At 41.1% G+C, this 27,053-nt stretch overlaps 1 protein-coding gene across 2 annotated transcripts; it reads right to left on the bottom strand.

Moving 5' to 3' along the window:
- Positions 1-466: 466 nt before the first annotated feature.
- Positions 467-16,238, bottom strand: fam107b (family with sequence similarity 107 member B). Of its 2 annotated transcripts, none has more exons than XM_085282021.1 (4): positions 16,065-16,238; positions 4,512-4,683; positions 1,660-1,816; positions 467-1,494 (listed from the first exon to the last, which is right to left on the bottom strand). In XM_085282021.1, exons 2-4 carry the CDS (start codon positions 4,637-4,639, stop codon positions 1,375-1,377), a joined length of 405 nt encoding a protein of 134 aa, XP_085138147.1. In that variant the 5' UTR covers positions 4,640-4,683; positions 16,065-16,238; the 3' UTR covers positions 467-1,374. The 2 variants fall into 2 exon arrangements, with proteins under 2 accessions (XP_085138147.1, XP_085138146.1); XM_085282020.1 differs by lacking the exon at positions 16,065-16,238 and adding an exon at positions 5,704-5,929.
- Positions 16,239-27,053: the final 10,815 nt, after the last annotated feature.

Here is a 27,053-nt window from a genome sequence, read left to right as displayed (position 1 = left end):
TTGGAAAACAAAAGCCCACATATTCAGCAGCAACAAATTAAAATATAAAAAAAAAATATGAAAAGAAGGTTTTAGAGAGAAATACTGGGATATACTGGCAAATATCTGCTTCTTTCTGTGAGTATCACCAGGATTTCACACTCAGAATAATACTGCATGTAAATTTCTATGCCCAAAGTAGGGTCGTTTTTTGTTTCGTTTTGTTGGAACACGCCCAACTAATTTAACATATCTAATATCTATGGTTTTGCTGATGATAAGGATAAGCTTCCAAGAAGTTTATCAGGGCGTTATTTCAGGAGCCGTGGTGATATCAGATCTGTTTATGATGGGTGGATTATGTGTAAACACATTCAAGTTTATTTCCTGGCTTCATCCAAATGTTTGTTTATAAACAAACACACCCCCCCCCCACACACACACACCTCAGGGCTTATTCTGATTGACCAGCCTCACAAAACTTAAATTATTTATTAAGTAACACTTTTATTCATACAAAACAAAACAAAAACAACAGAATATATAAAGAAAAGTCACTCTCATGCCTGGGAGTTTTACTATTGCTCAAAATTGCATTAGCTGAGGAAATGGCATGTGTACAATTTAAAAAAATAAAGCGAATTCGAGTGTTTCACACAACCACGCACTCCCTTTGTCCTGTTCTGGCTTCATATACTATGCAGTAAAACAAACTTAAAAAAAAACAACAAAAAAAACAAAAAAAACCCCCAAACAAAACAGAATGACTAAAAGTGTCCTCCCCTATACCAGCGCTAAAAGCTACAAACATAAATAATAAAAGCACATTTGTTTGGCTTTTACATTACACAGCTTCAAGAGTCCATCCAGTGTCCACTTTTCCTTTTTTTGATTCTGAATGTGAGAACAAACAAAACAAAACAAAAAACAACAACAATGACAACATCAATAACAGTAAAGAGAAATGAGAGCTTGCTGTGGAGAAAGGAGTGAAAAACATAGGGGACAAATACTCCTGTGTGTGTGTGTCTGTGTGTGTGTGTTTGGTCGCATCTCCCTCAGAGCTCCTTGAAAGCTTGCTCGCCCTTGTGGAAAAAAATCATGTAACATGTGTTAGGTCCTCCTGTGGGGGGTGCTGTGTGCTGCTGGGTGGGTATGGGTACTGGCGGTCCATTGCAGGCAAACCGAGGGGGGTCTTTATTCTTTAAAGTCTCTCTCCTCACTGCACGAAGGAACAGCTAGGTTGGGAAAGCCAGGTCCAAGATCATGGTCACCACCGTGTACCACAGACACAACACACTCTCTCTCCTTTGTACACACACTCCTGTTGCCTCTGTGCTCACAAAAATATGCACAGTCAGCCAGACCCAGCCACCCCTGATGTTTTTTTTTTTTTTAGGTGGTTCGTTCCTCCCCGTCGGTCTCCTGCTTGGTCCTGCGCAGGTTGCTTTTCATCTTCACAAACTCGGGGGTGTTCTCCTGTTCCTCCTCAATTTTCTGTTGCTCCAGTTCAAGCTGCAGGAATAAAGACATTAAATTCACATTTACATTTACACGAAACTCAAGTTTTTCCAAAACACATACAGACAGCTTAGCAACTCAGATAAAGTTTTGAAAAAGCCATTGTACACGTTGGGATTTATGAGCGTGTAAATGACACAATGTCCATCAATCATTTACCTGCTCTAGTTTCTGTTGTCTTTTCATGAGCTCTATCTCCAAGTCACTCCTCTTCTTGTGGGCTTCTTGCTCCTCCTTCTGTTGCTTGAGAACTTGGTCCCTCTTTCTCTTTTCCAGAACCTTCTGGAGCTCAGGTTTGTTCTGAGGAGCCAGACCCCTGTGCAGAATCCATCAATGAAACAGCATGTCAGCTTCAATCAACACATGCTGATGTCACTGCAAAGCCTCATTCAGAAGGAGACTGGCATGCAAATTCATGCGTAATATATGACCTTATTCTGTTTTGACATGCAGATTAGTATTAGACTTTCGGATTAAACACGGCAATCGTGTTACAGGAAAGTTCTGATTCCCAGCAAATCGCACATTGCTCTGCATCAAAAAGAATTGCATAAGATGATTTTTGCCAGCACAGGAAATGACTTTGAAAGAGTGGGCTGAAACCATGGGTGAGAACTTGGCTGTTTATTTCTTTCCCAGTTGCCTTTTTTTTGGTCTTTTAGTATCAAGAATGATTGCAGGGAAGCATACGGCACACACGGAAAATGTCTTAAGTCACTGCAAAACCAGTGGGACTGTTACACAACTCGGTGAAGACATCTCAGTAAAGTGAAAGCCTGAGGAGCAAAGATGCAAAATATTATGTAATCTGCTAAGCTCTTCCAAAATCATGACAAGAAAAAAAAAAATGCACACACACAAAACAAAAACAAAAACATGTTGTTTGGGGTTGAGGGGGTAACAGCAAGTTTGGGACGTGGGGATATTTAAGAACAGATGGATTGAAGTCATCTATAAACAGACAAAAACTAATAAAGATCAAAGGATTAAGGGCAAATAAAGTGGCACAGTAGAAGGGGGAAAAAAATACTGTGCCTGGTCAAAAATCCAATCTCCATGCCCTTTACTGATTTAATTTTTTAAAACCTTTAATGCAGATTACCCAACACTCCAACTGATTTTTCTTTCACTATGACAGCCTGAATCTACACAGGCCACAGATGGTCTTCAAAGAAAACACAGCGTCCCTTACCTGGATACATTTTAGCAACAGCACTGCCTTAATTACATGCATTATTAAATCAAGACGATTACATAACTGAGCTCACCGTGTTCCAAAAAGCAGTGGGAGTTAATTTACAACAAGGGTCTGTTTTATCAAGAGTCACTGCTTCAGTTAAATGCCCTGTTTTGCGTCAGTAAGGGTCTTAGAAAGCTCTTAGTGAGCTGAAGCAGGGCAGAAGGCCCAAGATGTGACTGGGTGGGCTGATTTTAAGTACCCTCACGCAGAAGGGGTGGACGCCAAGGTCGGCGACAGCAGTAAGACAGGCTACAGTACAAAGATGCTGACTTCATTCTTCTCTCACCGTGGGCAGTGTTTACATAATAACTGACCTATGCACACACCCCACCACCAAATGCATGCCCTCAGGCAGACTGAGAGGAATGTGTGTTCAAAATCCCACACATCACTACCTCCATCTGATCGAATGCCTGGCCAGTCATGGTGGCTGAATTTCTCAAATTCCTTTGTTTGTGTAGGAAGGTGCCATTACAGTTAAGGTAGCCAAGGCAGAGAAAGGCCCTCAGCTAGAGACAGTTTTGTAATCTCTGTTACATAACATATTTTTTTTCCTCTCCGTTACAAGCATCCATCCATGCATTCATCCAACCATCCCACTTTCATCACTGTGACTAATCCACTTTGCAGGCCAGCTTTCTATACCTCAGCACACGATAAAAGCACAATCATTAAAGTTTATTCCCCCTTAAAGCTGGTTGATGCTTGTCAAAATCCTCTGTCTAGACTATTAGAAGCAATATTTTGCAGCAGTTTGAGCCGAAAATTTTTATTTTCTATTTTTTTTAGAATTTCATTTCTCTTTGGCCCGTTTCCTCCTGATTCTTAAATGCCCTGCTTTAATCATTACACTCTGGTTTAAGACAGACCGGAGAACTGCTGCTGTGATGTAACAGCTGTCACCAGCATGCGTGTTTACAGAGCTATTTATAGTTCAGGCACAAAGCTGCTGGCACTGTATGGTGTGATAAAATACAAACATCGAGTTTGAAAGGGCAATCATGGGCCCCAGTATGTATGTGCATTTAAACATGCTAAGATATAAACGTATGCATACACTGATTGATGCTCAGAGACTTACAGACCCATAAAATCCTTTGTTTCATGTAATATCAGTAGCCACGACTGGATTTTCCTCCATGGCATATATCTCTGACTTTTACATAACCAATATTTGCCAAAGGTTTTATATATAATAGCTTCTATGAAATGTTTTATATCCCAAGCCTCACATTACACTGCTGCTGGGAACTAGATGGACCAGTGAAGTCAACCACACTGACAGCAGTGGCATACGGTAGCATCAGTGTCGTTGACATGGATACAAAAAGGAATTAGCAGAAAGTGGCAAAGTTACTGGATTCACTCATCCTCCATTAGTGAAGATAAAACTAAATTATCCTGAATGTGGAACCGTTCCTTCTTATCACAAGTTTGTGTTACACCCAGAAACAAACGGGGATGTTTTATTGTCGTTCTAGAAACTATTGGACTTCAGTGGCCTCTCACTATAAAGTATTATCTATCTTGATACTAGCAGTATTAAACATAAGGAAATCTTAAATATTGCTTTATGGCTATGACTATTAAAGGCATAGGGGTGCAGCTATCTTTGTTTAACACTTAACTGCCGTTATAAAATATAATCTTGCTGTTGGTATCAACAAAAGGGAGGTAAATAATCTCTCTGAAAAAATGTTTTGGATTTACCACATGTGGTCACCAAGTGACAGCTAGGAGTGAGATTCAAGGTATTTTTCTATCTGCTGACCTCTTCTGGTTCATGAGCAACTCTCTGTGCAAGTCCTGGTGATTACGGGAGCTTTTCACTGGGTTGATCAGTTTCTTGGGCTTGATGAGCTCATCACAGTCTTCGTCCATATAGTCCGGTTCCGCCATGACACTCCTCCCTGCTGACAGCGACAAACCAGGATCACAGGGATCTAAATCAACAGGGGGGGGGGGGGGGGGGGGGGGGGGGGAAGAGAAAAAAAAGAGAGACTGATTTAAACACAGTATGAGAAATCTCATACTTCTTGCAAATCAGGATATGAGCATCTGCCAGATACTCTGGCATGAGCTCAGGGTTTTTCACTGGTCTCTATAGTGATGAAGGGACTCAGCACTGGAATTACGTAAGTGTTCCACACTGAGTGAAGAGGAACATTTCATCCCCTTGATGGATGATATAAGAAACATATGCATATTAATGAAGGGACAGTAATGGGTACAGCCCTTAAAAGCCTAATATCTTTCTGACACACAGTGTCATGTAAATATTCCAGAAACTACTAAAGCACAGAATTAGCCCAGAGAATCAGCCTACAGCTGTCTGTGGGCTTGAAATAAAACCAAGTCACATCTGTGAACTCCTCCAGATGCGAACAGATGTTTGCTTTGGTCAACTTTACAGAAGGAGCAGAAACCATAAAGTAGAAATTTCTAGCAACAGTTGCGAATGGAGTGTTCACCTATTTTCATACACACAACCAGCATGTCAAAAACCCTCATTATGAACCATTATAAACTACGGTACAGAAATAGCAGGGGGTACTCAGGGTCAGCACGGTGTATATTTTTACTTATTTCTTCATTTAGCAGTGCTCTAGTTAAAGCTGTGATTTACTCCAAGTTTGATCAATATCTCTCACAAGTTGCAATGTATGCATGTAACACCATACCTTTTATAGCAGTTACTGTTATCGATCTACCTATCTGAACTCACGGCTCACGTGCTCCACTTCAAAGAATGACTAATCAGGAACTTCGGAACGATGCGCATAAAAATCCCAGGATCCAACCGCATGACAAACATACAACAAATGCACTGAGTGATACTTGTGTTTCTTTAAAACACCGACTCTGCAAGCTAAAATAAAAAGGACTCACTACTTCACTGTTGAGCTACTGTTTGAATTAAAGCAAAAGAATTACATAAATTGAAAATGAAATGATAAACTCACCCTGCAGATGAGGAAAGACGGGGTATCTGAACATTGTAGCCATCTCTGTTATTTTGATTTGGGATGTATTCTCCAAGAAAAGCTATTAAAACACGCTGTCCTCTTTCCCTCTCTGGCTCTCTTTTTTAATTGGTATCTCGTAAAGCCTCGTGCTGGAGTCGTGCTTTGTTCTGCACAGCTGTCTGCTACTGAGCTGGTTGGAGTTCAAAGTCTGTTTTACAGCTAAGCTCACACAAACCCTCCTTCCCTCGCTCGCTCGCCCCCTCTCTCTCACTCTCCCTCTCTCTCTGCCCCCTCCCTTACCTTCATTGTTCCATTCACTTTTAATACACACCTCTGGCAGTTTATGACTATGCACAATGTTTCACTTATCAAATTTCATGCTACCTTTATCTTTACTTTTTACCTTTATTAATACAATATGTATTTACGACCTCTGTTAGCTTTAAAACTGTAAAGTTATTAATTACTCGACTACTAAATGATTGTCTGAATATACCATCCAATAAAGTCATGGTTTCCCGGTCTGACGAATGGCTCAAACTCATAATCAGGTGTTTCTTCAACTGATAAGGACTAAAGAATGCTGCTTTTGATCTTACAGCCAATCACAGTTACTTGTTCCAAAGACGCATCACACTGCATGTGCCAGACACAATGGCAAAACATGCATTCAAAAGCATTGACGCAATGAGTTACAGTCACCACTAGAGGTCGATATTTTTGCATCCCCAGGAGCTAAATGATGTCAGTTACATAACAAAGAAGCCTGGGATAAACACCTAGTGTGTGGCTGCACTGGGTGCAGAACAAAGAGAGAGAGAAATGATACAGAAACATCCTTGAAGAATATTATACGATATGCTGGTAATAGTACAGTTTTCCTGCCTGGTTGTCATGGTTGTAAACAATTCCTTCTAATCTCAGATGAGTAACCCTGTGTTTACCAACCCATGTAGCCATCACAAACCTATGCATATAACTAATTTAGAAAAGCAACATAAATAACACTGGTCACTAGTTTAGTTTACCACTACTTTCACAGACATCACTGACTCTAATATTGTGAGGAACCTGGCAGTCAAAGTGCATTTGTTTTTGGAACAGGAAATAGTGATAGTGATTGTAAATGTGAGAAGGGGAAGAACTGCGTGATGCTGTAATCAGGAGCTGCGTGAACCCGCACATGATGGGCACATCAAAGGGTGGCTTCTGTTAATGCTGAGTTGGACGGGTACAGGAACTTACAGACTGGCAGTGTTGTCACAGTGTCCGTTTAACACATCTGCTCCTGCTTCCTCTCTGCCCCCGGGGAGAGGGGAAGTAACATAAGGAGTTCAAAAGGGACCTACAACCTCAAGTTCGAGGACTGCTTAAAGTCAGCTTGATCACCGGTGGTTCTGCATGTTTATTTGCTCCTTCTGGCTTCTTTTTTTTTTAAAAAAAAGCTACATGTTACAGTTGCACACCTAAAATCTAAGATGGGTACAGACAAGTTAACATGTTGTCCCTTAAGATCCCTCTGACTGCAGCTGCTTTGCCCATCGGTGGGGTTAAGAATGAAATAACATTGTCACTAACAGCCACTAAAATGTATGTAGTAGATTGCACGTGTTAATATGTGCACCTCCAACTCCACCACATCTCAAGATAACGATAATAATAATAATAACAACAACAACAACACACAGTTTTAAAAAAAAAAAAAAAAAAAAAAAAAAGCACTTTCTGCTTTTTCAAGAATCCCATTAAATCCCTCTGTGTTTATTGGTTTTGGAGACACACCCTTACTACTGAGACAGGCGCACACACACACACACACACACACACACACACACACACACACACACACACACACACACACACACACACACACACACAGATAATGAGTCTCCATTCCCCAAGATGTCCAGGAGAGAGCGTGCAGTACTAATATGATTCAAAATATCCGAGCATCCAGCAATAAAATGAGACAGAAAAAAAAAGTTGGTGAAAACAATGGGAACTAGAGAAGAAACAGAAAACTGGGTCAGAACAGAGTCTTGGAAAGGAGAAAAGCAAAAGCGGAAAAAGAAACTTCTTTCTCCCAGCTGTCCTCATGAGCTGTTCTTGTGTTGTAGGTAATCACACTTCTGGATTAAGTAACAGGGAATATCTGATTGATTAAGTGAGGAAAAATGCCAACAAAAAGATAAACAGTAGTGCACAAGGTTAAAACCACGAGGAGGCTTAAACACACACACACACACACACTTACTCACATCTTGCTGACACAAGTTCGTTCTTCTCACTGTATAAAAGCGATACTTGTTTTGCTTTTGTTGTCGTTTTATTTTATTTTTTTTTTAAAAGAGGAAGCAGTTCAATGTGTTTGCACTGTGTGAGAAAGTGTAGTCCACAGTGGCAGGCTGCATTAGAGCTGATAGAACGACTAGAGTGCCAGCATTGTGCCAAGGAATTGCATCATCATGGCCAGCTTTGCTATATGAGCTAACATGCACACAGACTTACATTCATTATATGGACTCATTTCTCAACAGCCTCTAAGTTGCCATGGCGATCAGCCACCACCCACAATTTAGTGACACAGCACTGTGATGCAGGACTTGTGAAGACGCTAGAACATTAAAATAATTTTAGCACTGAATTAAAGCCTTAAAAACAATGTTAATGTGGCTTAAATTGTTAGCTTTGGGAAAACAATGGGAAAAAACTGCATCATGTAAAAATGTGTTACTTACAACAAAAGCCATCAGACTCTTGAGTTGGGTTCAGAAATAGCTTCTTTCAGTTAATTTAGAGCCTGCATATTCACCCTTAGTCCTTACCTTACGCACATATGTGCATCCATTAAAAGAATAAAAACAAAACAGAGCACAGTAATGAGCATGGAAGGGGATGTTAAGCTGGCCGGGAAAACAATACTGTGGATACTCTAAGAAAAAAAACACAAAAACAAAACAAAACAAAAAACAGACAAATGAAGGGGATTGTTAGTGATGTGAACATGATTAAGGAGCAAAGAAAAAGTAGATGACTATCAGCATGACTAACAAGATAGGGCATGCAAAGACACTGACAGCCATACTGAACGATGACATGGTTTAGCTTTTCATGAGTCACAAACGGCCCTCTTCCTGGTGCAGCTTTAGAGACAGAAAATGAAGGCAAGGAGAGCAGCTGGTGGCCTGCGTTGCCATCTGAACCCACCGTTCTCCTTCTAGGACACAGGCACAGACCATCCAGAGATCTGCACACCACAGGGTGGGGTTGGGCAATCAACTGTCATTGGTAGTGAACACATAGCTGACCACACCCACTACAGCATGTGTGAGCCAAGATCCCCCCCTTGCAATTTCCAGTACAAAGGTACACAGGGGTTAGGCTTAAGAAAAGCACTGATCTGAGATTTAGCATCCAGTTTTGATGTAGGCTTTGGCAGCTTATGTTTAAAAAAAAAAAAAAAAAAAAAAAGGGATCTAATTTTAGGAAGAGCCAAGCCTGTGTATTGTTTGACTTTGTGTTTCTTGGTTAAATACGATAAAGAATCTGAATATTAATTGCTATTCAGGCCATATATTCATATATACTGACATATGTTGATTGTAGATTCATATGAGCTAAAGAAAAAAAACAACAACACATTAACATTTAATAAGATGCATATGATTGTGGCCATAAAAAAAAAATTAACATTTAATCTTATACATCTTGCTTCCTTGTCCCATATAGTCTGCTTTTACTTTGGACAAATCCTCTATATTCCACTCACAGATGGGAGGTCCACCCCTCAGGGGAAATTACGTCATCAATACCCCTGAAGCAACCCCCACACCCCATTCTGTCCCTCTTACACACACAGACACACACACACACACAGACTCTCTCGCCTTGCTGTGTGTCACAAGCTGTACAGATCCGGATGTGAATCTCCTAGCCTCTCTGTTAATGAAGCGGCCATTCAGCCATAAATAGGGGAGGCCCTAATTAAAACGCAGAGATAGATGGGCTTTTAACGGACAGCTGAGGGAGGATGGGGGTGGGATAGCATGGCCCTGTGTGTGAGTGTGAAGAGAAAGTGACTGAAAAAGTGAATCACAGAGTTGACGGTCTACCAGTGACCATGAGATAATTTCCCGTATGGGCTCCCTGTACAGACGTGATAATTCACAGCCTTACCACATGACAACGAATAAGTCATTGTGGCAAGCGTGCTTACTCTCCTGTACCTACAAACACGTTCAAGCTGTCATCTTGAAACACATACCACATACCCACATTTATTTTTTGTGTGTTTTTTTTTTGTGTATTTGCATTTGTAGGTAAAATCATTTGAGTTCAAATGACTATCTAGGTAGTGCTCATCATATTGCAAAGGAGCCAGTAAGATAAGAAGAAAAGATGGCCACTGGCATGATTTTGTCTGAGCTCAATGCAAATACCACTCTTGCCACCCGCATCAAGAGTTTCAGCTTAGACCAACGACTCTGGGTATGTCAGAAAGGGTGCCACACAATTGCTACCGAGAGAGCAGAGTGGTGAAGACACGGCAACTTTGGAGCGATTATATATTTAGCCAAGTACGACAAAGAAGAAACATACAGTGAGATTGAAAAGGGCTCCTCAAATGTATTCCGAGATTGGGGGTTGAGATCTGTTTTGTGTTTTCTGCCTTGGGGTGGGGGTCTATAGCAGGGGAATTTAGGGGCCTCATCATGTACTGACCTCCAAAAGCACCCGGACTGCTCCCACAGTACAATGATGTCACTTGGGAGATGCAGGGGTATGGGAATTTACAATCTGGGTTTTAGGGTTCATAAACCACAGATGTGCAAACATGGAGAAAACACCCACACAAGGAAAGGATAATGTGCATCATGTGACAAAGGCATGAGCTGTGCTATGCAGTATGTGTCTGTGCACGTCGGGTGCTTGAAAAACACTGGAGGCATCAAGTCAGTACCAGGCTGTTACAATGACAACAAAAATCACCAATACGCCTCCCAGCCAAAGGGTTCAATCAGGGCATTTGAGTTACTGTTACTCTCTTTGGCAACTTGATACTTACTGTAAATACATTATTTTTGTTTGGCTTCTACTCCAGTTTACAAAATATCGATAGCTTCTTTGTATTGGTCTGATAAATCTTCCACTTGATACAACAGCTTATATGGGCTTACTGCAAACAAACTAGAGTTAGAAAGCATATTTATGCTCCATATACAATAATCTACAACAGAGCCACAAATATTTTGGTTTTATCTCAACAAAAAAAAAAAAAATAAATAAATAAGCGCCTTAGCAGATACTGTATCCTTTAAAAAATTTTAAGAGCTTTGCATGTTTAAAATTAAACCTTATTATCTTATCTTATACTGCTCTAAGGGCTTACAACTGGGCCTTGGTGCTGCTCCCTAGTTAATCCACTGTTGTAAATACAGCCTTTGGGCAGCTCCCTCTCTACACAGTTCTTTCTGGGAGCAAGAACAATGTGTCTGAAATGACCACAATAAAAGAGAATAATGGCCCCTCTCTGTGACTTAATACAGATTTAAGAGTAGCAGTCTGAAGCCCGAGCTTTTGGCTTGTAAGGATCATTTGCAAACAGGACATCGTTATCTGAAAAAAAAAAATAAAAAATGGCCATGTTGAAGAAAAAAAACAACAAACCCCATCAACTATTGCATCAGTACACATGAGGTCGAAAATTAGGAAAGGCATAATAGGTTAATTTATTATATATATTAACAAATATATCTCTCAATATATGTCAGCTTGTCAAACCCTCTCATTATAACTACAATATTGGAAAATATTTCTTCAGAAATCAGGCTTTAATACTGACTCTAAATGAGGAACTAAACTGTTCTTTCCCACCAATGCATTTGTTTTATATCAGACAATTTCAACTATCGGAACAGAACAAAGTAGAGGAACATGCATAATTTTACTTCTCCTGTCTGGTTCTAGTTCTCAATTAAAACAAACAAACAAACAAAACTGGCATACCCAGCGCACACTTTGGCAATAACTGTATGTGCAATTGTTAATGTAGTTTTGTGGCTGTGTTGTAAGCTGCACTTGAAAATGGTTGTCTCTTGTGGCTGTAATTCTTTTATCTGTCTGTGTTATCTTCCACTCCTTTTTGTGTCTCAGCTGCAATTTGTCTTGCCTGATGATAACACAAGCTCCATCTCTTAAGAGTATCCTGATCTTTCAAATGTCTTGACATGATCAGATGAAGCAGATACTGGTAAAATATTATGTATTAGTTGTTAAGATGTTACTTAAAAATGTAATTATGCTTAGCTATGACCTTTCTCTCGTTGAACTGAAACATGCCGAGTTAGACAGTTTCTGTTAAGCACAGAACTGAAATTGTTCCATGCTGTGGCTCCTGTTGCTGCACGGTTTGAGCCCCCGGGGTGAGGCAGATTACAGGATGAATGGGATGGATTGAAAAGGCACAGACACCACTTTGAGTCACGCTGTGGGAATGTGATGAAACTGCACACTGATTATCGCCTTGGACGCACAACAGCAAATACATGTATGGACACAGAGACCTAAATATATTCAAACACTGACATATTTAAGTGAGAAACATTTGGGTGTTTTTCCTCCTTCAAAAGGTTAAAATGAAACTGCTGACAACCGCATTCAGGGCATATTTCAGGAAGGGATACAATTTGAGGTCACACCTGTTAGTCAAATACAAAAGGCTCGCCTATATGCTCACAACTGGCACTGACACATGTTCTTGTATGTATATGTACAGACCTGATGGGAACAGGTGGAGAGATGAAGATCACAACACATGCATAAGATCCAGACTTATATACCACAGGCACAGCTGAGATATACGCACATTTCATGTAGGTCCTCCTTACTGAGACATAAGAAAGATCCACACACACACTTTAAAATACATTTCCAATGTCTGTCTCAATAGTGGTGTGAAAGACATGCAGGAAAATAAAAAATATATAATTGTTTTGTCTGGCTAAGAAATAAGAAGTCTTTGTTATGGCTCTGTTGTCTGTTCCTGCTCCAGATTCAAAGCTTTGTGCTTTACTGCTGTTTTCCTCATATGGAGCAGGCACGCCCATCCTCATCGACTACTGGCGGAGCCCATCTGGGATCTCACATCTGATTGGCTGGAGGGCACACCAGGGAGTATTTGGGAGGTTCTCCTTTGTTTACATGCCAGTAAAGAAACCCCCCAAAACAACTGTTACCTTGAGCGACCAGACAATCTTTAGTTAGCCAGACAGACAGACAGGGGTGCAAGCTGACTGTGCGGGCACACGCATATAGAAACAATAAGGGTCCCAGGTATCCAAAAAAAACAGGCTAAATGAGGAGCTTTGTTCTCTCTGATTCAATTAAGTGTGCTCGTCATGACAGAAAATGTACCTGTCCTAAGTAAAATGTATCTGTATAAATCTATTTATACAGGCCTGTATAAATAGATTTATACATGCATATTTTACAGACAGAAGTCTTGATCTTGTGCTTTTGCCTGATGAAACTTCCAAAATCAAGTATACGCACCTTGAAATCGCAGTCATTTTCAAGTATTAGTAGAATGGGGATCTCTTCTACTGTGGAAGTGTAGCTATGTTCCTGTTTGTGTTAAAGAAAGGACCATATATCTTGATATGGGCTTACAATGAGCTTAATCCAATACATTGAGCTCAGACTCCCAATCGCGATATAGCCGCAAGGAGGAAAGCATTTAGAGTCAGCGTGCATGCCATCCATTCTCCAATGCTATGCAAAGTGGTCAGCACAGTAATGGTGCTTTATTGTGATTGAAGCTCTGGCGTAACAGCAGGAAAATCAATGGGATTCTTTGAGAGGCAGAATCGCTGTAGGTGTGTGCACTTGTCTCTGCTTCAGGCTTTCCTTTCCATGCACCTTAATCTGTCTTTCATGAGTAAATCAGTATTGAGCATGCTTAAACAAGTCTCTCCATGTCTGAGTTGCCACAGCCCCCCCCCCACACAGATGTGCATGCCACACAAGTGCTATATCAAGATACTCGGCACCTGAACCGTGACAGAGCCAACTGTAAAACCGCTGCAACAAAACTGCAGCCGAGTGAAAGATCCTTCGTCGATCCTGCTTTTGGATTGCATCACTTGTGTTTATGTTGCATCATAATATTTAATTCAGCCTTTACGGGCGCAAATTGTTTTTGAAAAACTGTAGAGCCAGATTAAAATGCTAAGCAGCTCTCTAAAACAGTTGTAGAAAACATATTTTAAGAAAGCAGGCTTAAGGAGTCCTTTAATGCAAACCAAACATTTTGGTATTTTATATAATGACACTGAACTAACTTTATTATTAAACCTTGAGGAGTACACTAGAATAAGTACAACTATTTTGGCTTTAAGCCTGGAAACTATTTAGCAAATGCTTAATGTCATTTAATCATTGCAGTTACTAGATGATGGGTGATTGAATACACTGTCCTTACACTTGCTGATATTCTTTAATACCTGCTTAGGAAAGGACAAAACCAAAAGACCCAAACAAATTACTCTAGCAAACATCTTGAAAAACAAAGTATTCCTATGACATAAGCATCAAAACAGGAGCACTGTGGCACATTTGAAAAGCTTTAAATAATATTACATACGTTAAAAGTGGCACTGGACAGAGTGAGGTGGTGTTTGGTAAAAATGCTTGAAGACTTTACTAGAGATCCTCTGAAATCTTTCTTAGTTTACAGGCTAATTACAGGGTTAAATGCTTAAAAACATTTGGTACAAGGTAGTCTTCACCAACAAGGCCTGAGCTTGAGTTTTCCTGACTCAAACACCTTTATTTTCCTGAGGTCGGTTTGACTCCTTGACATGGTCTCTAACTCTGTAATGATATATCTGAGAAATGCACCAAACCACTAATGGACACTTGCTATTATAGAATGGAAACTCAGATATTTCATTCACATATTTAAATTCCTTTGAGTGCAATGATAATGAAGCAGGCAGCTTTTCAGTTATAACACCCACCACACACACGCACACATACACAGTGACGGCATCAGCTCTTACGGGAAGACAGCAAAGACAGACCTAGTAAGAGAAACAGGAGAGAGAGAGAGAAGAAGGAAGGAGGGGGTTCAAAGATCAGAAAACAGATGTAAATCGTTTCGCAAACTCTCCTCCAAATGACTAACACATGTGCAAAACTTTCCCCTCCCTTTAGCACAAACACCCACTACCACACTCTTAGAAGCCATTCACCTAAACGGCGACAAACTCACTCAAACCACCTGCTTTTATCGCCTCTCTTCTCACTAAAACATCAGATCGCCAGAGTTAAACTACCTCACCTTAGGTCTACTCTGCACTATTTACCAAGCTGCTAGTTTGCCTCCACCCAGCAATCACACATACATGCGCACACACAGACACTCAACCCTCTAGCTCCAGCTGGGGTTTGCCCTGTTTGCTTACTGTTGTTAAAATTTAACAGAAACATAATTCACTATCAAAAAGAAATGCCTCAAGTTTTAGACTTGCAGACCTGTTGCCACTTTAAAAATAGACACTCTCACACTCACATGACAGTTGTTCTGCCTGATGACAGCACAGGCCAGTTTGTCAGTTCTGAATGAAGCCATGTGCTTAGACCTAACCACTCCTGTCCCATTCCACTCAGAGTCTGACTCACTGATTCAGTCACCCATAAAATGTGGTCTCTTCGCATGTCATTTGTCTCTCCGATTGATCTCCTTTCAACAGTAAATACTGAAGTGCTATGTACAGGTTATGGTAGCTGATAAGAAAAATGGAACAACGAGAAAAAAACAAACAAACGTCTGGTGGTACAAACTGTAAACACAAAATACATGGTTTTGGGGTAAAGGATTATGAACTGGCTTAAAAGCAGGAGTACCATATGCAGCCTTTGCATTGGTTGCATTTTAAGCCCTCACAGGTTCACACAGATACAGAAGGGGAACTATAATAAAGGCTTTCCCCCTCTGCTGTTTCCTCAAAGTATCAAGTGCCACAAACGCTACCTGCTCTAAGAAAACCAAACTGTTGTCTGTGCGTGTGGAAACAACAACCTCAACGTGTTTGTTCCTCACTGTCCCGTCGGCTACAGTCATGCGCCGCAACAAAAGGAGACAATGAAACAAGAGTTTGTATTTCTGCAATCTCATCCTCTCTCTTCTCCGGCTTGCTCGTTTGCCCTTAGACACTTTCTAGTTTCGAAACCCCAAACCGGTCGCTTAGCTATACCCGCGCCGCTTTTTTTGTTAGTGCACTTGTGAAGCAAGCTCACAAGAAAAACAGCACGAGCTCCAGCCACGCACGCACGCGCGCGCATACACACACACCTACCTCAAAGTCGAAGCCGACGCGACTTGTCCAACTCGGGTTGTTTAATATTTAAAGTGACAAAGTGGTTTGAGCCACATCGGTGCGTCTCCGGGTCACTTCTTGGGGTTGAGGTGTGTCTCCCTGTGGAATCTGTTAGCTCCGGCTCCACATACACTCAGTCAGGACCCATAGAAAATGTAAATTTAAACGGGGTGGGAGGGATGGAGTTACGTCACACAGGGGCTCCTCCTCCTCCTCTTTCTTCATCTGCTCCGGAGAGAAGATGAGTGGGGACTCCTCGAGCTCAGGGCGGGGCGTGCACGAATTGAACGTTACCAGGTTTCTTACTGAAAACTGGGCTATAGGTGACATGTTTATCTAAAGCCAGTGGCCTTGTAAAAATTATGTAACGCGTGGAGGGACCAGGCATCAACAACTAAATCTTCATAAATCGTGTGACACACAACATGTATGTATGTAAACAGAAATTTCCCAGCCTCGTAAAAGCATAAATTGAACTGTAATTTGTTTTAGGGAAGTTCTGATATGCAATCTTTTTTATTCCTTTTGTGCATTCTCTTTATCTTTTGCAATAACTGCTTCCTGTTATTACAGCTGCTAATCACTCTGGCGATCACCCATGTGAATACATTGCTTGATAGCACACTTGTTTTTTGTTTTTAAGGACAAGTTTTCATATGTATTGACTTTCATATGAGCTAACTGAGATCTTGGACATTATCTCAATATGTAAGAACAAAAATGCTGTGTTACCACACCTGATCATCCACATAATATATCTGGTATTCTATAACAGACTTAAGCAGGCCCAATTACATGTGTAACTGTAAAAATCTGTTTGTTTCTGTACTTTAAAGTTGCAACAATTTTCACTTTGAGTGGAAAAGGGCCCAAAGCTTTTCTTAAAAACGTCCTTATGACCTTTACGACACACCGTTCTGTGGCAGAGCTTCTCTTTGATTGCAACACATCAGCCTGCTGCCTGTTATTTTTTTCTGCAGAATGAGTATGCTGAGCATTATTTGTGATAAAGAGTAATCTGCTTACTGATAAAGGGCCTGTGGATCTTCTTATCCCCCCACCCTTGTCCTTCTGTTAAATCGGCTCACTGAAACCCCTAGTTTCATGGTGATCTGTCCCTTTACATTGCCTTGCTTATTTCAGGGGGAAAACCCTATGTTTTTCTTGGCTACCTCTCATTGTGTTGGATGTCCATTTCATAAAGCTCTAAATTCTTGTACAACTACCAGACCAGGCTTACTGGAAATCACACAGACACACACACAAAAAAGCGCAAAATGGCCCAAGGGTCTGGTTTGAAATCTAAACACGTGGGAGGAGGGGGGTCCAGAGAAGCAAAACATTCCTACAAAGCTTGTCATAACCTAAGACAGAGGTGACTAAGAGTTTTCTGCTGAACAATGGGGTGAATCACGAGAAGGGTCGTCACTGGCAGAAAGGACACTCCCTCCAGAGACCACCACACTTAAAGCAGAAAGCATGCAGGAAGCAGATGTGCGTAAGTGTGTGACTGCGGTTGCATGTAAGAGAATAAAATCTCTATGAAAAATCAAAAGTCGGAGCAAGGACTGTCAAAGAGTTTTATAAGCCAACCTCAGCATGCTGTTTCAGATGTATTCCTCCTGCTTAAAGTGACAGTTTTGACATTCTGGAAAATATTCATTGTCTTGTGCATAGAAGAGAGAAAACTCTACACATGAGACTGTGGTGGATGTTTTTGGAAACTATCAAACTATGATAGGTCTAGTGTAGTTAAGACTTTGATCTTTCGATTCTAACAAACCTCTCTTAAAGGAAAAGTACAAAATTTCTCAAAATGTTCAACCATACTCACTTAAAACTTAACTTAAAACTTAACTGAGCCTTAATTTCAAGAATATAGCCAACATGAAATAATCTATGGTTTATATAAATAAAAGAACAAGCAAATTTTAACTTTGAGGTTTAGTCTTTGCCCCAAGGGAGGAAGAAGGTACTTCCTCATTGCTAAGGTGACAAACCAAACTACTTTGTCACCATCGGAAAACTAGATCAGAAAAGATATCACATCTGTCACCAGATCCGTTTTTGGTGGCTATAGATTGGTTTCAGCAAAGGTTTGGGGAAGTTTTTTTTTAACTTCCAAACCACATTGTGATAAACAGATTTAGTGTAGCAGTTACTGATGGGATAAACCCAAATAGTGGTTTGAATATGTAAAAAAAAAACCCCTTTTCTATTTAATAAAGGACAGACATTTCCATCATAACCACTTTTACTGTTAACCAGAAGCTTTCTGTGATGTCAGGACTGTCGTTATCAGATGCACATTGACAGATTTGTGTGGACACATTTGAGCATATAGACACAATCCATAATGTTGCATGTGACTAGCTAATGTGGACAGTTTTGGACACTGAAGGTCAAGCTGTAGGTTTTTCCTGGAAAAGATAATCCTTACTCTTCCTCTCTCACAATTTCACACCGCTCCTATCTGAAGTATAACATCCAAGAGAGATGTTTCTGTTTATGTTCCAGGTTTTCACATGGTGCTTGTTTATCCTCGTGTCTATGTAGATTTGCAGAGATTTGCGAGGCCCCTTGTTTTTTTCTTTTTCAGGCCTCTGAGGGCCTCCACTTTAAACAGGATATAGCAGTTATCTGAAAACCATGGTGACAGAGAAGCCTTCCTGAAAGTGTGGGCAGGTCTTAAAAACCGATCTCTTTTATGTTTAATTTTTGTGCGTGTTTGTTGCTCCGTGGACCTAGTGATGAAAATGTGCAAAGAGCAAAAGAGGGTGAAGTCATACTGAATCTTGCACCAGTATAGGAAAGGAGTTGATGTAAATAATTGCGTAATTGCAGTGTACATAAACTCCACCCCCTACATGTTTGACCTACTTCTGAGTGACTGGTGGTTCATACCAGCAGCACACCCACCATATGCTGAGGCAGTGTCTGTTCAAGAGAACTTGGTCAACTTAGCAAAACACCATTTTTTTCTCTGTTGTACTCACACCAACAGACAAACTGCATTCTTTCCACAGTTTTATCCCTCATGTCTGACACGACTACAATTTAGGGCACATAACCTCAGTGCACTGCTGGAGAAAACCACAAATAAGACTCTGTTCTTAAGTGATATTCCACTTTCATGATTTGTGTTTTGGAAGAATTTTCCAATTAGTTTGCTATTTTCAGTTGTTTGGGGGTTTTTTGTTCCCCAATTTGTGTGCATTAAAAAGAGGATGTGTTCGGAATATTTTTGAATTTTTTTTTTAAATAAAATTTGGGCGACATGCCCACCGTCAGCCTGTCTGCCTGTGAGATGTTTTCTCCAGTTGTTTGGGTAATGTAATGCATTCAGCTTTTGCTGCCTTTCCTTCTTTTCCCTGTGAGTGTTCAGCCAAAGTTCAGCTAATTCAATCACTGATGGATGACTCACGCCAGTGTCCCTTTGTGCACAGACACACAAGGGCCAAGCGTACGCATACACATGCACCACGGTGCTTGCCTGGATGAGGTGTGTGAGGTCAGTGCTGCGTCAGCCTCTTGGTACGCTTGTGAAATAATCGGTTCTCACACAGCTTCACGAGCCAGCTGATGTGCCGTGATGCTGTTATATATATTTCCTGTTTCATGTTGTCTGTCTGGAAACCAACCCAGTTCTTTCACTCTCTCAAATGGAGAAATGAAGTCAAAATTGATAGCAGTGATCTAATTTTGACAAAGTAGGATATTTTTTGTAACCTTTTTGTGGTCCATTACTTAAGACTAATTATCAATTTTTTCTTAATTATTTATTACAATTATTTTGGCTCTTTATTATCACACTAGATCGTCACACGATCATTTGAGTGGCTAAGATGGCACATTCATCACATTCAAAGAAAAAACAAGTGTAACTCAAGCGTAACAAGTGAGCAAATTAGAGACTACATGTCATTTCCCTCATGTCTGCCTGTGTGTCAGTGTTTGCATGCATTTGAATGTGATGCAAGGGAGCTCACGCAAAGATCCAGATACAGTTATTTAACTGCGGCCCTTGGATGTTGTCACAGAGGCCATTATTAATGGCCCAGCCAGCCAGATTTATTGAGCTTTAGTGTAGAGTTTTCCTCTTTAGCTTAATGACTGCCAAAAGGAATGAGAGCAGATGGCTTCCTTACAGTAAGAGCAATATAGCCACAGGGTTGGACAAAAGTACCCACTAATTATAATGTCTATTTTATCACACAGACCATACACACTACATTTATGTCTTTGGGATATAAATCTCACCCACATATACAGTATAAACATGTGCTAACTGATAGGAAATTTAACAACTTCCATGATTTTACATATACAATTTCAACACACTCTACAAACAAGCACAAATATTCTTTCACAGCACTGACAGAACAGTTCATGTAGATCACTGAAAGGCCTCAATAACGTACAAATCATACAGGTGCAGAAACAAGACTGACAAAGTTCAACTCAAGGGTGGGAGCTAAGCAAGTCTGAGTGAGAGAATTTTTGTGCTTCCCATGTGTCCGTGCACTCATCTGTCTGTGTGAAAAAGCTGAATAAGCAGGATTTACAACATAGAGAGCAAGGCCCTTCCAACAACACACACACACACACACACACACACACACACACACACAAAGAGTGCAGGAAATCAAGGTCAGTGTGACAATTGTGTGCATGTGTGTGTATCAGAAAGAGACAGAGGAGGTTCTGTACTTACATTACCCCCTGGTGCACCATAATCTCTCCCACTTTATCCTTGGGGGGGAAGGGGGGGGGGGGGGCAAAAGTGTGCTTGTATTGTTTCAGTTTCTCTCATTGGAATAAAGAGACCCCAGTTGTTCTAGACTTACATGGCACATTGTGTTAACATAGCAACTCTTAGAAAGCCATGTGTAGCAGATGGTGTTTCTTTGTGTGTGTGTGTGCGTGTGTGCTTGTGGCACAGAGGCAAAGTTAAAGATGTTAATCCTTTAAAAGCATCTAAATCACTGTTCTGGGTTAGTAAAGCACTAAGACCACTAGTGTAGTTTGTTTAATATATTATTACTGCTCTTTACCCTCTGTGCTGGCGAGCTGATTATTTACACATAACCCCAGTGAAATGATGAGCCTATTGCATTATGTAAGCAAGTACTATAAATGCCACTTTTGACTTTCAAAGATACGTTTTTGTACTGTTTCTGGAACTTTTATACTGGACTGCATTGTTTTGCGATATATCTTCGAATTCCTGTTCCCAAAACTCTGGAGCTTATCCTAGCTGTCATAGGGCAAGAGACAGAGTACATTCTGGACAGGTTACCAATCTGTCCAGGATGGGCACAGGGTTATGATAAATTTAGAATCACCAGTTAACCTAACCTAACCCCGTGCATGTCTTTGGACTGTGGGAGGAAGCTGGAGTTCCACAAAGGAAGGCCCCAAGTGGTATTTGAACCCAGGACCTGCTTTCTGTGAGGTGACAGTGCTAAATGTCCCCCACCGTGCAGCCCAGAGCACTGTTCCTTGAAAGAATATCAAATGGGAGATAATCTTGTGTTTTCTGGTATTCCAGAAACTGCCGGAGAGGACGCAGAGGCAACGGTGAAAAGCTTCATTAAAATCCACCTGAAGCTGCCGGAGGACACCGTAAAGAACATCGACTTCGATAGAGTACATCGCTTGGGGGGCGCGCGGTCGCGGACCGGGAGACCACGGCCTATTGTGGCCAAATTCAGCCAATTCAAACAAAAGGAACAGGTGAAGAGTCGCGGCAGAGAGCTGAAAGGAACGGACTTCAGCGTGAACGACCAGTTCCCCAAAGAGATCCTGGAACGACGCAAGGTCCTGTTCCCAGTTCGACGTAGCTTTATCCAGAAAGGCTCCCGTGCTGTCATCGCTGTGGACCGGCTCTACGTGGACGGACAGCTGTACCGCGACCCCGGCACCACACCGTGGTTATACTGACTGCACTCCAGATAAGAACCCGCTACACTCTTTTCTTATTCATTCACACTTTCTCCTTTAAAATGTGTTTAACCTAGTAATATCAGTAGGATGTCATAGCAGATATAATACCGTCACCCTCCGTCATTGCTTTAATTGGAATGTTTCCGTTTCGTTTCCTTTTTTTTGTTGTCGCTCACAGTTCATGTGGTTTCTTTCTTTCTCTTGTCTTTCACTGCTGTGGTCACCTACTTCCCCACTCACCTACAAACAACACCCTCTATTTCTCCATATTTTCACAACACGATCACGCAAACACATCAGCTCAACGGCAGCACATTCACAACAGCCTCACAGCACGCACAGACTTGCAGGACACATAAGCAAGCCACGCTTGTTCATATTAGTGAATATTCACACACATAGTCAGACTTATGGAGTCTCTCACCACACTTCTTTTTCTCTTTCTATTTACAAACAAGGGATGTTTCCATATTCTCTCCACCTGTCTAAACGAAACACCCAGCATACATCATTAAACATACACGCACAATTAAGGGCATGCTGAGGTTTGTCACATGGAATGTAAATGGAGCTGGCACCAGAGGAAAGAGGTTAAAAATATTTAACCAGCTTAAAAAACTACAGGCAGATGTTGTTTTATTACAAGAAACTCACAAACCTGTCACAGGTTTAAATGAACTTAAAACACCTGAGTTTCCTAACGTGTTTGCAGCCGGTTATAATTCTAGACAACGGGGAGTAGCAATTTTAATACATAAAAATGTTAATTTTACAGTACTCGATACAGTTATAGATCCAGAGGGTAGATTTCTAATTATTAAACTATCAATATTGAACAAAAAACTATGTATTGTTAATATATATGGTCCAAATGTTGATGAACCCTCATTCTTCCACGGTTTTTTTAGTGCACTCTCTGAACACCTTGATTGCACACTCATTCTTGGCGGTGACCTCAACCTTGGACTAAATGAAGAAATGGATAGGCTCAACACAACAGGAACTCAGCGTAATTGGCAGTCCACAAATATAATCAAACAGTATATGAACGACTTTGGTCTTTGCGATGCATGGCGCTCTCTTCACCCCACCAGTAAGGAATATACTTTTTTCTCGCATGTTCATCACTCTTACTCTCGTCTGGATTATTTTTTGGTCAGCAGCTCACTGCTGTGTGACATTTCAGACACTGAGATTCATCCTATAGCTGTCAGCGATCATGCTCCTGTATCTTTAACACTAATGCACAAGAATAATACTACGCCAAGTAAAAACTGGAGATTTAATATATCACTACTTAAAGATGAAGACTTTATTAAATACTTTAAAAAGGAATGGACTTCATATTTAGACTTTAATGACACTCCCGGAATATCTGCTTCTGTTCTATGGGAAGCAGGGAAAGCTGTGATGAGAGGTAAAATAATTTCTTTCTCATCACACAAAAAGAAAGAAGAAAACAAAAATATTCAGGAATTAGAAAAAAACATCAAATCACTAGAAGAAGCCTACGCGTGCGACCAAGATCAGGAAACATTGAACAAAATATGCAAAACAAAACTAGAATTAAATGAAATTATTAATAAAAAAACACAATTCCTTATACAAAGACTTCGCTTGCAGAATTTTGAACACAGTAACAAATCAGGTCGATTTCTAGCTAACCAGCTAAAAATAAATAAAGAAAAAACAACTATATGTGCTGCTAAAGATTTATCGGGGAACACAATATATGATCCTGGAAGAATAAACAACATTTTTAGGGATTTCTATGAAACTTTATACTCACCACAAATAAACCCATCTAAAAATGAAATTGATCTGTTTCTTGACAACGTAACTCTTCCAAAATTACTAGACAGTCAAGCAATGGAATTGGATTCGCCACTGACGCCAAGTGAACTCCAGGAAGCCCTGATAAGTATGCCCAATAATAAGGCTCCAGGTCCAGACGGCTTCCCTGCAGAATTCTACAAAGAATTCTGGACAATTTTGGCACCAGTATTCCACAGCATGTTGCAGGAAATCGAGGAAAAGGGCAGACTACCACCAAATATGAATTCTGCCAACATTAGTCTCCTGCTAAAACCAGGCAAAGACCCTTTATTTCCCTCAAGCTATCGTCCAATTTCTCTTTTAAATGTAGACCTTAAAATAATCTGCAAAGCTCTCTCAAAGAGATTAGAGAAAATGACCCCCCTCTTAATTCATCCTGACCAAACTGGTTTCATAAAAGGTCGGCACTCCTCAACAAACACTCGTAGATTACTTAATTTAATAGACTACTCATACGATAAAAACATCGAAGCCATAATATTATCTCTAGATGCAGAAAAAGCATTTGACAGAGTTAATTGGAAATTTTTATTCGCAACTTTACACAAATTTGGTTTTGGAAACTCTTTCATAAACTGGATAAGAATATTATACAATTCCCCAACGGCTCGTATCAGAACAAATGACCAGACATCCTCCAGCTTCTGTCTCCTGAGGGGCACCAGACAGGGATGCCCACTCTCCCCCTCACTTTTTGCAATTTTTATCGAACCTCTAGCAGCAGCATTTAGACAGGCTACAACAATTAAGGGCATAAAATGTAAGAACATAGAACATAAAATCAGTCTCTATGCGGATGATGTGTTGCTTTTTCTGCAAAACACACAAACCAACCTCTCTGAGGTAATTACTTTAATAAACTGGTTTTCAAGAGTTTCAGATTATTCAATTAACTGGCCAAAATCTACAGTTCTCCCCATTAACTGCTCCTTCCATAATTCTTCCTCTGCCCCACTGCAATCCGGAAATATTAAATATTTAGGTATTAATGTCTCTCCTAAGCTTTCAGACTTAACTAAACTAAACCACATCCCACTTCTAAAGAAAGTAGAAGGCGATCTGACTAGATGGAAATCTTTACCCATATCACTCATGGGAAGGGTCGCCACTATAAAAATGATGATCTTGCCAAAAATAAATTACTTATTTTTGATGATCCCTAACAAACCATCACAAGATTGGTTCAGATCTCTGGATTCATATATTTCCAAATTCCTTTGGAAAGATAAACCCCCGCGTATTAGCTTAAAAACGCTACAAAGAACCAAGGATAGAGGAGGATTAGATCTGCCTAATTTTCACCAATACTTCTTAGCCAACAGGCTTCAGTTCATCTCAGAATGGTTAAAACATACCTTCTTAGTTGAGCCCTGGCTAGATGTTGAACAGGCACTATGCAAGGATCTAGAGATTTCAGACCTACCATTTATTAGCTCAAACATCAAAAGACATGAATGCTTTAAAAGTATCAACATCAGCTTTTCTCTAACAGCATGGTGGGAGTTTCTAAAAATAACGGAGTCTTCATTAATCCCATGCAAACGTACACCTATCTGGAATAACCCTGACATATTACAAAACAATAATATGATTAATTTCCCAGAATGGAGTTGTAAAGGAATTAAATACTTAGAACATATATTAGAGGGAACAGAATTTATTCCATTTGACAGACTAGTTGAACAATATGGGATCAACAAGACAAGGTTTTTAGAATATCAACAAATTAAATCCATAGTAAAAAAGAAATTTAACCTCAGTCAAGTTGAATCACAAACACCACTAAGTGCGGCACATTTTCTTACTCTTAAATCCCCCAAATTATTATCTAAAATATACAGAACACTTTCTAAATTAGATGAATCAATATCCCTTCCTACTGCAAAGTGGGAAGCAGATTTATCAGTCAACCTAGACCAAAACTTCTGGTCTCAGATTTGCTTAAAAACTTTTAAATTAATTAAAAATCCCAGTCTGCAATTAATACAATACAAAATACTTCATAGAGTGCACTATACAGGTCATCGGATGTTTAAGATGGGCTTTACATCTTCCAACAACTGCTCACACTGTCAAGGCAATACACCAGACAATTACATCCACGCTCTTTGGTTCTGTCCACCAGTGCAAAAGTTTTGGCGCGAGATATGTGAAGACTTATCAAAATGTCTGAAATGTAACATTCCAACTTCCCCCTTAGTGTGTTTGTTGGGCAGCTTAGATAATGTCACTTCAGAAAAGAATATAGCCCATATGATCTTCACTGCCCTATGCATAGCCAAGAAAACAGTCCTCATGAACTGGAAAAATAAAAATAATCTTAATTCTAACCAATATAGAAATTATCTATTAGATTACATTAGTCTTGACACAGCCTCTGCCACCACATCAGATCAATTGCTCTGGGCCCCTTTTATCAGCTCCATCACCTAGTGGGGGTGGGGGGTCATAGTTTGGTCCTGCCTTCACTGTTGTGATTGGTGAGGGGGTAGGGACAGGCTTAGGGCGTCGGGGGGTTCCCCGGAGGCATCTTCCTTGGGGGGCTCAACCCGGGGTAGCGGTCACGTCCGGTTGAGGGCTCTGTTGGCTCTCAGGTGACTGTTTCCTCGCGGCTGCGTGCAGCGGGGCTAGGGGAGGGTCTGTGCTGACGGACGTGGGTTACTGACCTGGCAACCTGGCTGCCCCTGGGTGGGTCCGGGATGGGCGTGAGGTTCTGGGGGTGCTCCGTCTCTGGGCGGGGGCCCGGGCCGGGCCTCGGGGGCTCGGGTCCTGGTTGGTGTGTTGCCGGGGTTGTGGGCGGGTGGGTGCATGGGGGCCCGGCCCTGGAGCAGGGTGCCGCCGGTGCATCGAGCCGCCTGGGGGGCTCTTCAACTGGTGGGGGGGATGGTCACATCTGGCAGGAGCTTTCTTCTCTCAGGAACTCTCTGCAGGAGGGGGAGATACAGGAGAGGTGGAGGAAGATCTCAGCCTGGGCGTTTACCGTCTTATGTAGTCTGGAAGATGTGTGGTTGGTGGGGTGGGTGCAGTTTTCTCTGTGGTGGGGTTGGGTGGACTGTCCAGGGCTCTGTGGAGCCGGGGGGCGCTACTGCACTGGGCCCCGGTCTGATGGGCCTGGGCCCCCCTTCCCTGGCGGGTCGCGGAGGGTGGGAGTGCCTACTGGGGTCAGCGGGGGAGCTGGCCCCAGGG

Source organism: Mchenga conophoros, linkage group LG7 (assembly GCF_057382185.1).
Source record: "Mchenga conophoros isolate Kocher_MC1m ecotype Shallow Benthic linkage group LG7, M_conophoros_male_GT1.1, whole genome shotgun sequence".
Lineage (NCBI taxonomy): Eukaryota > Metazoa > Chordata > Actinopteri > Cichliformes > Cichlidae > Mchenga > Mchenga conophoros.
The sequence above is the reverse complement of the archived record's forward strand: the minus strand, read 5'-3'. Positions and strand labels throughout refer to the sequence as shown.